At 39.9% G+C, this 14,151-nt stretch overlaps 1 protein-coding gene across 1 annotated transcript; it reads right to left on the bottom strand.

The window, feature by feature from the left end:
• Window positions 1-7,620: 7,620 nt before the first annotated feature.
• On the bottom strand, window positions 7,621-9,312 carry LOC131906276 (endogenous retrovirus group K member 21 Gag polyprotein-like). The gene has a single exon (XM_059257034.1). The coding sequence runs from the start codon at window positions 9,310-9,312 to the stop codon at window positions 7,621-7,623; it is 1,692 nt and encodes a 563-aa protein (XP_059113017.1).
• Between the last annotated feature and the right edge of the window lie 4,839 nt (window positions 9,313-14,151).

The following is a 14,151-nucleotide window of genomic DNA, read 5'->3' as shown; positions in this document are numbered from 1 at the left end:
CTCTCAATCTTATAACACAAAGCAAACTCTTAACAGAACCACTTGAATTAGCATATATGGTGCTAAATATAGTTAACAATTTTCTCCGCCTTACAACTTTAACTCAATCATTTGAATTTTCTTGCTAACAGAACATAGGAAAAACTTCGATGTATTCACATCAAACTTAAATATTTCCTTAACTCCACAAAACCAGGGTGCATTAATATCAATAAGTTTCTGCAAACATAATTCAATCTCATAACTCCTCCTTTTCTTTATAATTTTTTAAACAAAATCTCAAACCTAGTTAGAGGAACCCAAACATATATAATTCCTACAAACCCATATTGAAAAGCAATCTTCTCAATCTAACCATTAACACTTTGAAAACTTAGCAAAACATCCAAAAGCAGTTTCTTAATAAAACTCTTTACACTTTAAAAGTAGTCTCTTAATATACCCCATTTGCATTTCTTACTAACAACAACATGACATTAATCCACTCAAACAACTTTTGAAATTAGACTAAGGAATATTAACTCTCCCCCTTTTCTTTATAATAGAAAACCCAAACTTCTGTTTAAACAGTTCCGTTTGTAACACAAACCAGTTGCATAAGTAATTCCATTTTACATAAACAGTTCCACAAAACAATTCATGAATCACCAGTTAATAAAGCATATATGCATACACAAAACTGCATCTTGATTCTAGGTAGAAATAAATTTCTTCATTTAAACAGTTCCATTTTTAACCCAATTCCAGAAAACAGTTCCTAGGTCATTACTATAAGTAAACTCAATTGTCCCATTGCAATGAAATCTCTATTCATTTTATTTCTTAAGTCCCAAAATTCAAATGATAAATTCTGGTACTAGCCTTCCAAATATGAAGAAATCCATAACCAAAATCTTTCTGTAGTTTTATCTCATTTTAAGTTCAAAAAGTTCAAACAAGAAATAAATTCTGGTATCAGGCTTTCACTTCCAAATATGAAGAGACATTTTTCAACCAAAACTTTTTGCTGTTAAAAATTTTAGTTCAAACAAGCGTCTCTGAACTTATTCTCAAGCCAGAGACCTTTTTAGGTACAGTAGTATTCTAAACCGCACCGTTTTTGATGTTAGCTCAGGTTTTTCTGTGTTGCATCGATTTTCCACGGATCTCAGCTGCAGATGCCTTGTTGTGCTGGTTCTCGCGTCCACCATTCTTAGCTTCTTAGCGGCTTCTGGAGCTTTTGAAACCATTCAGACTGCCTACTTTGCAGTCTGCTGGGACACTAACCTTCTGTGTCTCGGGTTCTTTCACCATATACATTAGGAATAGATTCATGTTTAACATTTACACTTTCTTACAAATTCACATATAACATTAACATCTACTTATTTATACTATAGAACTACTTTAGCAAATATATTTCTTACTACTTCTTATGTATTTCTTATGTTCTTATTTAAACTTACATTTACAACTAGCATCTTTACTTATTACAAGCTTATTACTACATGTCTTAAAGGAACTCTATAGATCTATTTTACAAACTTTTATAGGGCTACCATTAGCATATATTTAACTTAGCAAACACCTAAAGATTTCTTAACACAGGTCTAACAAGAGAATTTTTACAAACTCACATATCTTATTTTCATGTTTTTCTACTTCTTACTCTTAATTATTATCACTATTAGAAAGATTTTCTTAACTAGACAGGAAGTACATACATCATTTCTAAAGTTTAGAGTGTATAGTCAGCTTTGTTATAAAGCACTGGGATTTAGTGAGTGTTGTTATAGAATTGTGATAGTTGTTGCTAGGGGACTATAACCTTCCCAGGATGATGCCACACTCCAAAGTTGCCAGTTCTCTCAGCCGTTCTGGACCGGCAGAGATGCACTGTTAGCGGTAAACAGTTTTTAACTAGAGGCTGTCCCTTCATCCAAATTCATAATAGTTTCCCTAAGTGCTTCAATTCTAAGACAACGTTCAGTGTATAAACTGCTTTCCCTTGTTTTAAGGATTTTAAAGTGGCTTGTTTGCTCTTATAGGTAGCTTTCTGTCATCCAGCTACCGTAAAAACTTTGCACAGCTATTAGGGTAAATAAGGCATTTTATCAACCGAGCCCCAAACTGCGAAGCACCTAGTTCCGTATCCTTTCAATTTTTCATTGGAACTGACACTTAGACAATTTTCCTCCTTATTCTTTTAAAAGCTGTATTTTAAGTTTACCATGAACGTATTTTCGAGCTGACAAAAGTGTTTCAGGGCAATGTCGCCATCTTTAGCGAAAAACTACCTTTCCCAGAATGCATTTCCCTTATATCAGTCCATAATAGTATCAGTCCCTTAAATCAGTCCTTTATATCATTTCCCTTATATCAGTCATTTCCCATAGTTCTTTTTGGGTCTGAGAGTCAACTTTTAAGTTCTTTTTTACCAGACTTGCTTACAAATTCTTGCCCGGGAGGTTTGAACAAAGTTTTTTGCTTTTGCAACGGGAGATTTGAACAGGCATTTTACATTTTTAATTATGGGACATTGGGAGGTTTCTGGTCTCTCCTCAGCTGGCTTTAACAGGTGTCTCTCCTTTAATTGACACTGGCCCCCAAATCAGAACTGCACCTGCCTCGTTAGCGCGCATTGAGGTGGGCAATTTCTGATAGCAACTTTCCTCGGGGCTTGTGTTTGTCTTAGCCAGTCAGTGAAAAACAAGATCATGCACTACAGCTTTTCCATAGCTCTTTCGGAGAGATTTTCTCCCACTGATTTATCTCATTTTGCTTGTTCCTTCCTTCCCCAGATGCAGAGCTTTAAATATCTGCGGCTCTGTACCTCTGCTAGCTGCCCTTGGAAGTAGGGGCTTTTTTTTTCTCCAAAATCTGCCTCAAATTCTAGCAGCTTTTCACAGGTCATGTATTTTCTGGGGAGGAATATGTCCCTTCTGTTTCTTCGGAGTCTTTTTCCCAGACAGTTCCCAGTTTGGTCTCAGTTTATCCCCTCTACCCCAGAAACAGTTTCCGACACTACAGTGGCGGCTTTCCCTGCTACTGAAGGTAGGGAGGGGCTTTTTGTCCGTTTCTGTTTTCAGGGTCTGTGTGGTTTGCGTACAGACTGAAAATCTAACAAGGGAGGTTTTTGCCATTTCTAAACTCCCATTAGGACAGGTGTTTTGCCTTATCAGACCTTCACCTGGCCCAGTCCCCCAGTGGGTTGCATTTGCTTGTCTGGGTGCTCAAGGACAGAGCTTATTCCAGAGGCAATCACCCCTCAGGGCTACACTCCCTCATCTCACTGGGAGTCAGTTCAAACAAAGCTTTTCTCAAAGAGATGCTTTCTGACTTTTACTCCTGGATAGTTCTGTTCTGCCCTGGCTGGGCTCTCTGACTCAGCAGCACAACTGCTTCAGACACAGTTCAGCTTTACCGTTTTCCCAGAAAGGTCCTTTCTCTAATAGGAAAGCTTTTTTCTCAGATTTCTTTTTTTCAGCTGTGGACCTATCAACCCAGGGCTTGTAGGAAAGTGGATAACTGTGCTGTTCCCACCGGCTTTAGTTTTGTTTGTTCATTAGCAATCTTCCCCCGGGTCCTGCACCTTCCTGCCTCAGCTCTGTTTACCACTGCAGGAACCCTAGTATCCCCAAAATTCACCCCAACTCAGAGACGCTGGCCAGTCGCCTCTGGGTTTTTGGTCAGAAGCAAGGATACAATGCTAACAGTTTGCATGCTTCAGGGGATCTTTGCATTAGGACGATTAGGAGACCTTTTCATTCTGAAATGCTCAACTCAGAAACAAAACCCTTGATGCCTCAGCTCGGTTGTAACTGAAAAGCTTGGCTTTTTTTGCTTTTCTCAGGTAAAGTTTCTGGCCCTTTTGGGCTCTCTGTAGCTCTTTACCCACACTCTCCCAAGCGTTTCCCTCAGGGTACTCTGACCCACTGTCTTTTACTGGCTTGAAGAGACAGAGCTTAGAGGTTTTTTAGGAACTTGTCCCTGCCTCCTGAATTGCAGGATTTTTAAAGCTTGACTGAAGGTGAAATTACCGTATTTAGCTGCTGTATAGTCTTTGCCAAATACCGCACAGCTATTAGGTGATATAAAGTATTTTTCCAAAGGAGCTAGTAAAGCCAAAAGCAGCACAGCTCCGAACTTTGTTTCCTCACTGTTTGCATTAACCAGTGACAAAACCTCAGAAACACTAATAGAGCCACTTTCCTTCTGGTTTCTTTATAGAAACGTCATTGGAGCTGACCCTTCCTTAGTTCCACGCTCCTTACCAGACGCTCCGGTAACCACCGAGCTTCATTCTCCTCTTGCGAAAAAACACAAACATGTCCTCGACCCCATATTAACACAGGATCGGGACCCTTCCATAATCCCGAGCAGGGATCTTTCCATTTCACTTGAGCAAAAGTCGCTTGGGTGCCACTGTGCCAAAATCTATCTGCAGCAGACTGTTCATAGACATCCATATTCAAAAAGTTCAGAACAAAAAGAGCATGATTTAATGCATTATGTGGTGATAGAGGGTAAATTTCTTCCTTTTTTATATTTATTTTTTGAAGTTGTATTTTAAGACTGCTATGAGCCCTTTCCACAATACCTTGTCCCTGAGGATTATAAGGAATACCTGTTTTATGTACGATTTCCCATTGGGTACAAAATTGTTGAAATGCCTTACTACTATATCCAGAACCATTATCAGTTTTAATAATTTTTGGTAAACCCATATATGAAAAACACTTCAAGCAGTGCATAATTACATGTTTTGTAGCTTCCCCAGGTTGTGCACTAGCCATTAAAAATCCTGAATAAGTATCAATGGTCACATGAACATATCTTAATTTGCCAAATTCTGCAATATGCGTAACATCCATTTGCCATAGATGATTGGGAAGAAGACCTCGAGGGTTTACCCCTAAGTGAGGGACAGGAAAATATTTTGGACATACCCCACATCGTTTAACTATTTGACGAGCTGCTTCTTTGGTAAGATTGAATTGCTTTCTTAAGCTTTTGCTATTTTGATGATGAAGAGCATGTGACTGTTGAGCCATTTCCACTTGGGATAATGCTACTATCTTTGTTAACTTATCAGCCATTGCATTACCCTCAGCTAAAGGACCAGGAAGATTGGAGTGAGCTCTAATATGGCCCACAAAGCATGGCAGCTTTCTTTTGTGAATAGCGTCTTGAATTTGTTGAAACAACATTTGGACTTGGTTGTTATTAGCGTCAATATAGGGAACAGTTTCTATGACTTGTAGAGCTCTATAAATATATTGACTGTCTGTGTATAAGTTCAATGATCTGTCTTCAAGAACCTGAAAAACCATGTTCACTGCCCGTAATTCCACTATCTGTGCAGAGGCTGGGGTTGTTTGTACTACATAACTTTTTCCATTAATAACATAAGCAGCCTTTCCATTAGAAGATCCATCAGTGAAAACTAACACAGCATCTTCTACAGGGTCTTTCATAACAATTTTAGGAAATACAAAGGAGTGCATTTGAGCGAATTGTAATAATGGATCAGCTGGGAATTGATTATCAATTTGACCTGAAAACTGGGAAAAGGCAATTGCCCAAGAATCACTGTTTTGAAAAAGCCAATCAACTTGCTGCTTTGTAAAAGGAACATTAATTACCATAGGTTCTTTACCAAAATAACGTCTAGACTCAATTCTGCTTTTTTGCACCAAGCAAGCTACAGATTCATAGTATGGATTTAATGCTTTGGCTGGTGAAACAGGAAGATGTAGCCATAAGAGAGGCTTGTTTTGCCATAATACTGCAGTAGGAGTATGTCTAGTGGGCAAAATATGTACATACCAAGGTAGAGCGTAATTAATGTAATGTACTTGCTGGTTTTGAATAGCCTTTTCAACTTGCAGAAGAACTTGTCTACCTTTTTCAGTTAACTCTCTGGGTGAATTAGGGTTATTATCTCCTTTTAAAATATCACTTAAAGGTTTCAAATCACCAGTAAATACTTTTAAATAAGGGCGCAACCATTGAATCTCCCCCAATAATTTTTGAAAATCATTTAAAGTTTTTAACTCATCCTTTCTTATTTCCAATTTTTGAGGCTTTATCACCTTAGGGTATAAGACATGTCCTAAATAATAAAAAGGCGAGTGTCTTTGCACTTTCTCTGGAGCGATAATTAACCCTGCATAGGTAAGACAGTGCTGAAGCCGTCCGAAAGTGTCAAGCAAAATTTCTTCATCTTTATGCGCAAGCAAAATATCATCCATGTAATGAATAATATAAGCCTGTTGAACTTGCTCTCTAACTCTTTGGATAGCTTGAGCTACGAATTTCTGACATAATGTTGGGCTATTGACCATTCCTTGGGGCAAAACTTTCCAGTGGAATCTTTTCATTGGTTCTTTAAAGTTGACTGAGGGAACACTAAATGCAAATCTTTGACAGTCTTGGGGAGCTAAAGGAATGGTATAAAAACAATCCTTCAAATCCAAAATAATTTTATACGTATTTTCTGGTATAGCAGTAGGGATAGGCAATCCAGGCTGCAAAGCTCCCATAGGTTGTATGGTTTCATTAATCTTTCTCAAATCCTGTAATAATCTCCATTTCCCTGACTTCTTTTTGATGAGGAAAATAGGAGAATTCCAGGGAGAATTAGATGGTTCAATATGACCACTATCCAGCTGTTCCTGTACTAACTGCTGGACAGCCTGTATTTTTTCTTCTGTTAGGGGCCATTGATCTATCCACACAGGCTGATCGGATTTCCAGGTTATAGGATCTGCATGGAGTACAGGCTGCTCAATGACCCTTCCTAAAAATGCTCCATAACGTCCTTATCTTTAGGAGTTAAAGATGACATTTCCATTACCTTTTGGTCAGGAACTTCTTGTTCATAGATAGTTGTATCGGGACTATATAAATATATTCCCATACGGCTCATAACATCTCGACCCCACAAATTTACCGGCAAGTGAGGGACAATGTATGGCCGAAAAGTCCCTTCATGACCTTCCTCATCTCTCCAGGAGAGCTCATTGCTGCTCTGCTCAGGACTCTGAGTTTGACCAATCCCTTGCAGCTGTGTAATAGTCTCCATTTTGGGCCACATAGCAGGCCATTGACTAGCAGATATAACAGATAAATCTGCGCCTGTATCTAAAAGACCCAAAAAATTTTTCCCATTTATGACTAATGTAAGTTCTGGGCGTTGTGGTCCTATGGCTTGTAGCCAATAGGCATCTGACGAACCGAATCCAGCTTCTCCTCTCTTATCTCTTTTAATTGGATTTTTTGTTTGTATTTGAGGAAGTAAGATTAACTGTGCAAGTCTCTGACCGATCTTTATTACTGAAATTCTTGTGGGTGAATGTGTCATCACCTTTATTTCTCCCATATAGTCAGCATCAATCACTCCAGGGGCAACTAGAATTCCTTGCATGGTAGTACTACTTCTGCCCAACAATAACCCCACAGAGCCCTGTGGCAAAGGTCCATAAACACCTGTAGGGAGGGCTTGCATTCCCATTTCAGGGGTCAAAACTGTATAGATGGAAGAACTGAGGTCTAATCCAGCACTACCTGGTGTTGCCCTATAGAGGTCTTGAATATATTTCTTTGCCGGAGGATCGACTGCTGAATTACCCCAAAGATCTATTTTGTCGGGGCCTGGGGCGGGCCCCTCCGTCCGTTTCCCTGGAACGGACTCTTCTGGGTGTTTGCCCTTGATGTGCATTCGCTAGCCCGGTGTTTCCCTCTCCTACATCTTGGGCATAACCCAGGGTCTCTATTTGATCCGAAGCCCCTTCTCTTGCCAGGGCAACTTCTAATATAATGTCCCATCTGTCCACACCCAAAACAACTTCCAGGAGGTCCAGTATCTTTCCCTTGTCTGGAATTAGGGTGTCTTTGCTGGTACAGAACATCCCTAACCGTTTTTCCTTGTAATGCTGCGGCCATGACTATCCCTTGATTGTATGATGGTCCTATATCAGAACAAAGTCGGATATAATCAGAAATGTTTCCCTTTTTTCTAAAAGGGCGTATCGCGGCCTGACATGCTGCATTGGCGTTTTCATATGCAAGTTGTTTTACAAGTAAAAGTCCAGCTTCTGAATCGCTAATTAATCTGCTAGCCGTTTGCATTAATCTGGAAACAAAATCTTGAAATAACTCATCAGGCCCTTGCCTTATCTTGGACAGATCCTCAGTTTGTCTTCCTGATGATGGAAGCGTATTCCAAGCCCTTTTGGCAGCGGCCTGAACCTGAGCATACACCGCTATATCAAAGTTTAACTGTTGACCTGTCTCTCGATATGGGCCTTCCCCAGCGAGCATATCAAAGGTGATAGGAATCTGTTGTGCCCGATTTATTTCAGCTGTGGCCTGACACTGTTCCACGAACTCACTTTTCCACAGCAGATAGTCACCTCCAGATAGACATGCTCGGGCCATTTGTTTCCAATCACCCGGGGGCAAAACTTCTAAAGCCAGGCTTTCTAACAATGCTGTTGTGAAAGGAGCAGTTGGGCCATATTGACTACATGCTGTTTTTAACTCCTTAAGCTGTTTGAAAGGAATGGGAACATGCACTCTTATGATATTACCCTGGCGGTCCTGCTCTTCCAGGACCGGGAACATCTGAAAGCCTTGAATTTCTTCCCCCTTACTAGCAGCTTCCCGGAGGCTAGCTTGAAGAGGAGATGTAGCTTTAACAGAGAGGGTTCGCATTGCCTCAGAGGATTTCTGTGCTATGGCAATTACAGGTGGCTTTTCCATTCTAAAAGACGCCTCCCCAGGTGAGTCTAGTTCCACCCCTACAGAGGGAAGAGGAGAGACTTGGAGAGTTTCTATTTTTTGAGTAAGAGAAGTTACTAGGCTTTTCAAGTTTTTCAGTTCCTCCCTTGTCTTATTCCAAGATTTTTGTTCCTTAAACTTAGTGTCATGGCCAAGAGAAACCGGACCCTGTTTAAGCGGTGCTGTACAAGGGTTTTCAGGTTCTGCTGGTGGAGCAGAGGGTTGTGTCTCCACCTCATCTGCCTTAGGGAATGATCCCTCCTGCTTTTCAGGGTTAGGATCTAAATTATCCCGGATTAATGCCCACAGGCCAAGGGCTTCCACGGGAATATTTTCTGGCCCGTGTTTTTCATAGCATTTTTTTATTTCAACTCCAACTCTCTCCCAGGAATTCTCATTCAGCTTCCCATATTCAGGAAACCAGGGACACAATTCCTCTACAAACTTTAAGAACCTCTGTACTTGTTGTAGTTCCACTTTAATGCCTTTGTTTTTTAGTCTTTCTACAAGTGACTCTTCAAAGGTCTGCTTACTATTTTCCTGCCCCATTTTGATCAAGAGGTCTTTATTTTTTCTTAAAGCGACTCGCAGATAATTCTCTAATCTCCAGGTGATTCTAATCTTGTACTTCTGAGAGGTTAGAGGCTTTAGTTTTTAAGTTTAAGAGCTTTTGAGAAAGATGGAGGTTTTTAGAGAGATTTTCCCAAGTTTTCCAAGAAAAGCTTTTAGTTTAAGAGAAAGATTTTTTTTTCCGAGAGAAAGACCAACTTTTCCCAAAACTTCCCAACTTTAAACTTTTTGGCTTTTTACACCCCCATTTTTTGCCTCAGGGAGAAATCACTTTCTCCTGCCGCTCAGACTTAGCATTTCAGTTGTCCCCAGGACAAAAGCTTCCATAGGAAAACTTTTCTTCAAAAGCTCAGAGAAGAGCTTTTATACTACCCAAAAAGCCCAAAGAAAGATTTTTTCCCCCAGTTTGCGTTCTTAGCCCCCAAAGTTAGAAAATTGAAGAGTTTTTCTGTCTAGTTGCCTATTTTTTCTACACAATCTTACACTTCTAAGTTTTTCCTAAACTATATTACTACCCTATGCCTTATACTTATTTTTCACAGATAGAAATTGAGAAAGGGATAGAAGATAGAAAATTTTGACAGAAGAGAATTTCGCTGCAGCATCGGACATCCTTCCAGTCCGCTTTCCTTTTCTCTCGAGGATAAAACCCCTGCCTCTCAAAAATATATATAAAAAATATATATTTTCCATAACACCGGCATGCCTCATCCACTGGCAGGGCTGAACTCAGCACTTTCGCCAAAAACTCTGTAATAAAACTATTATTTTCCTTTATCTTTAGTCCCTATTACTTTGTCTTTAGTCCCTGTTCATTTGTCTTTAGTCCCCCCTTTTTTTTTAATCCCCCCTTTTTTTAGTCCCCCCTTTTTTTCTTTAGTCCCTTTTTTTCTTTTTTCTTTAGTCCCTGTTCATGGCGCCATTCTGTGGGGCGTTTACCCAACCACCCCCACAGTTCCCCAGAGTTTTCTTGAGTGCGAGCAGCAGGAAATATTAGATAGAAGGATTTATTGCGGAGAATATCGCGGAGAGAAACAGATAGAAAATAAAGGATAGCCTCGAGAGGGCCTGGAACCTATTCCAACGGGCCCCGACTGTCTCTGCGCCAGGGTTTTTATAGAGACGCCAAGGGGTGGAGCAAAAGACCTCCTCCCCCAGCACAGCCAAGTGCAGACCATCCCAGACACCTGCACTCAGGCCCGTGGTCTAATCATCCTCTATGAGGACCTGCTGGGTAAAGCCACGAGGAACCCGAGAACGGGCTCCCACAATGCACTCTATTGCCCTCTTTGTTTTCTCCTTTTTTCTTCTCCCAAGACCTATTTTTATGGTCCCCTTTCAAATTTCATGACCTATAGCCACACCTACATACACTTATATAAACATTCAAAATTATAATTCAAGATCTTCACATAAATATATGAGATATTTATCTTTCTGATGTTATGTTACTAATTAGAATAAACATCTCACACTTAACAAAATTCAATAAATTATACAAACCCAGACTGGAATACAGTTTTCAAGATATTAATTGCTTTTGAAATCTTGCAAACATTCTGTTAGTGGTCTTTCAGTCTAGTCTCTTTGCAAGATGAATTAGAAAACAAATACAAATAACGGACTACTATTCTCTAATTGTCAGAGTAGATGTTCAGCATAGTACACAATTAGAACCCACATCTGTTTCCTAGGTGTGCATTTGTTGCAATGAGTCATACTCACTATCAAAGAGCCAAAATCCTTAAGCCAAAAAAATTATTTTACAGAAAAGATTTGCTGTGGGATGTCCTGTATGCTGTAAATATATGTTGCTATGATTGATTGATAAATAAAACACTGATTAGCCAGTAGCCAGACAGAAAGGATAGTGTAGATGGGACAAGGAGGAGGAGAATGCTGGAAGGTAGAAGGCTGAGGCAGGGAGACACTGCCTGTCGCCTCCATGAGGAGCAAGATGTAAAGTACTGGTAAGCCACAAGCCACGTGGCAAGGTATAGATTTATAGAAACGGGTTAATTTAAGGTATAAGAACTAGATAGCAAGAAGCCTGAGCCATTAGGCCAAACAGTTTAAATAATATAAGTGTCTGTGTGTTTATTTTATAAGTGGGCTGCAGGACTGAGAAGGCTTGGCAGGACCTGGAGAGAAACTCTCCAGCTACAAAGGTTCATGGTGGTTGGGGCCTAGAAAAATTGCACAATGAGTAAAGAGCTTGCTGAATAAGCATAAGGATGTAAATTTGAATTCCCAACATAAAAGTTGGTGGCATCTGCTTCTACACACACTTATATATACATATCAAATTATAATCTAAGACCTGAAGAAATAAATGTGTGAGGCATTTGTTTCCCTACCAGAGCTAGAGAGGCAGAGATAGGAGTATTTCTAGAGCATGCAGGCTACCCAATCTAGGCAAATTGGTGAGCTCCAGGTTCAGAGAGAAGCTCAATCTCAAAATACAAAATAAAGAATGATTGTGGAAGATACTTGATGTCAACCTCTGACACTCACGAACTCAGCAGCTGTGATGACCTACACAAGCGTATTCATTTTTATCACTGCAGAGCTGTCTTTTGTCAAGATGTGCCTCAGTTTGCCCAATAAGCTTCTAACAGACATCTAAACTGCTTTAAATGTATCATAGTTACACTAAAAGTTGCTAATAAACATCCCAGTGCAGGCCGTTGTGCTGAAATGAGTTTTCAGTTCATGCGTACACATAGCAAAGAGCACAGTTGATGAATGGGCTATGGCAAGAATATGCTTACTTTTGTAAGAAACTTCCAAAATCTCTTCGAAAGTAGCTTAGCTGTTTTGAAATTCCCAGCAGTGAATGAGTGCTCCCATTGTTTCACACCGTTGGCAGTCAGCTTTTGGTGTAGTTGGCTCCCTCTGTTGAGGCCATTCTAATTGACTGACTGTGGACTCTTGTTGTCTTTTCAATTTGCAGTTCTCTATTGACACGGTCCTGAGCACGTTTTAATGCATAAACTCAACTTGAAACTCAGGTGACTGGGTTGTGCAGGCTTTAAAAACTAAAGAAATGCAATTTAAGCTGTGATTTTATCCAGTTTTATAATCACAGACTCAATTCAATACCCAAAGTAGATCTGTACATTTTTGCTACCAACCAGGTATACACTCAATTGAAAAACTAGGGACCTTGGCTTCCAATTAAATTCCCTATCTTGACAAATTTATTTCATGTTTTAAAATTTTTATCTGCTGGTTCAGAAACTATACTAAATACATAGTGAAATTCTACAGGCTTGCAGACATTAAGATTTGGCATATGAAATAGAATTTGAAAGAAAGAAATTTCATTTCTGAAACTGATATGTTTTTCAGTGTTTGCCAAATAGCTCAGATTATTTCAATCTGTGACCATCATCATAACTATGAGGCCCAACAGACTATCATTTCACTTGTAATTTCCTCAGTAATTCAAATAGATTTCTGAGAAAGTCCATTGTGTAGAGATATTAGTTTGAAAATTAGGCAATAATTTCAAAGTCAATTCTTTGATAATGTCCCATTTGGCCAAACATGGAAACACTCCATGTCCATTAAAACAGAGAGAGATAGATGATATTTTCAGATGGCAGCTCATCATGCCATCTATTTTAGGTGAAACATATGCCACAATTTTACTTTTGGTAGGACAGCTTTTGTTATGTTAACTTCATTTTATTCTGCCATCTACCCAACCAAGTAATGGTTATTAAACTGAAATGAAGCACTGGGACATTCAGTTAAATGGAATTTGTATCTGAAACACCATTCACAACTTTCTTCCACTACTTCTGTAATAGCTGTATTTTGTACAAGGGCATCCTGTATAAAACACAGGCATACGACAGCATGAACGGAAGGTGCTGATATTCAAAGGTGGGAGGTCAGCACTATTTATTTTCCTAATATCATCTCTTCTCTTGTCTTGGCACTTGCACTACTGAGGAAGTAATCTGACTTATTTTGGTTTGCTTTCAACATACCTACTAATCAAGGTAAGATAATTCCAACAAGTATAATATTGTGCATTTAAATTAACATCATTAACTTTCACAATTTAAGTTACTCTGAAATAATTTTAATCATTCCAAAAATACTTTAACACATAAAATATGTTTTAAAGCTAAAACCTCCAAAGTGCTCACTGTTCTGGTGGAAGCTATACCTCAGCCCCTGGCACCCTGGCACCCATATACCTGGAGAGTCTGGAATGTTCTGGTGGAAGCCCCACCTCTCTGCCCAGCCTCTGCCCCTCAGAAAGTCCCGCCAAACACGGGCTTCTTCCCCAGAGATGCTCAAGACCATTCTCACAGGGTATTTAAACTGCACTCCAGAAAACAGAAATGAGGTTTTTTGGTCTCTCATCCCTGTCTCTTCTCTTGGGGTTGGGGGGGGGGGGAGAACAACAGAGAATTTCCCGGAAACACTTTACCCATTAAACTGGGCTTTTTCTAATTCGATCTGATTTGGTCTGATTTGGATTGCTGTGTCGGCAGAGAGGCTTATCAGGGTATAAAAACTTTTCTTCTGGAGGTTCCACCGGCCCAAGGCCACATGGTGGGAAAATACCCTTCTCCCAGACACCTGCTCCCCCCCAGACTAAGATCAGCTTTCGACTGGGTAAGTTTGTCCTTTCCAAGTCATTGCCTTAGAGGCCCAGGGCCTCCTTCGATTTTCGGAGTATCCTGCCAAAGACATGACTGCCAAATGGTCCCTGACCATTTCCGGAACAAAGACCTGCCTTTATTCCATGGGATTCCCTCTTCAGAAGATGTTCTGTTGAAGGGACTCTCTCTCTCTCTC

This window comes from Peromyscus eremicus, chromosome 3, assembly GCF_949786415.1.
Source record: "Peromyscus eremicus chromosome 3, PerEre_H2_v1, whole genome shotgun sequence".
NCBI classification, from domain to species: Eukaryota; Metazoa; Chordata; class Mammalia; order Rodentia; family Cricetidae; genus Peromyscus; species Peromyscus eremicus.
This window is presented reverse-complemented; position numbering and strand designations above follow the sequence as displayed.

What these genes read in the sequence shown, in the direction of transcription:
- LOC131906276 (XM_059257034.1), bottom strand. Translation starts at nt 9,312, where the DNA reads ATGGGGCAGGAAAATAGTAAGCAGACCTTTGAAGAGTCACTTGTAGAA.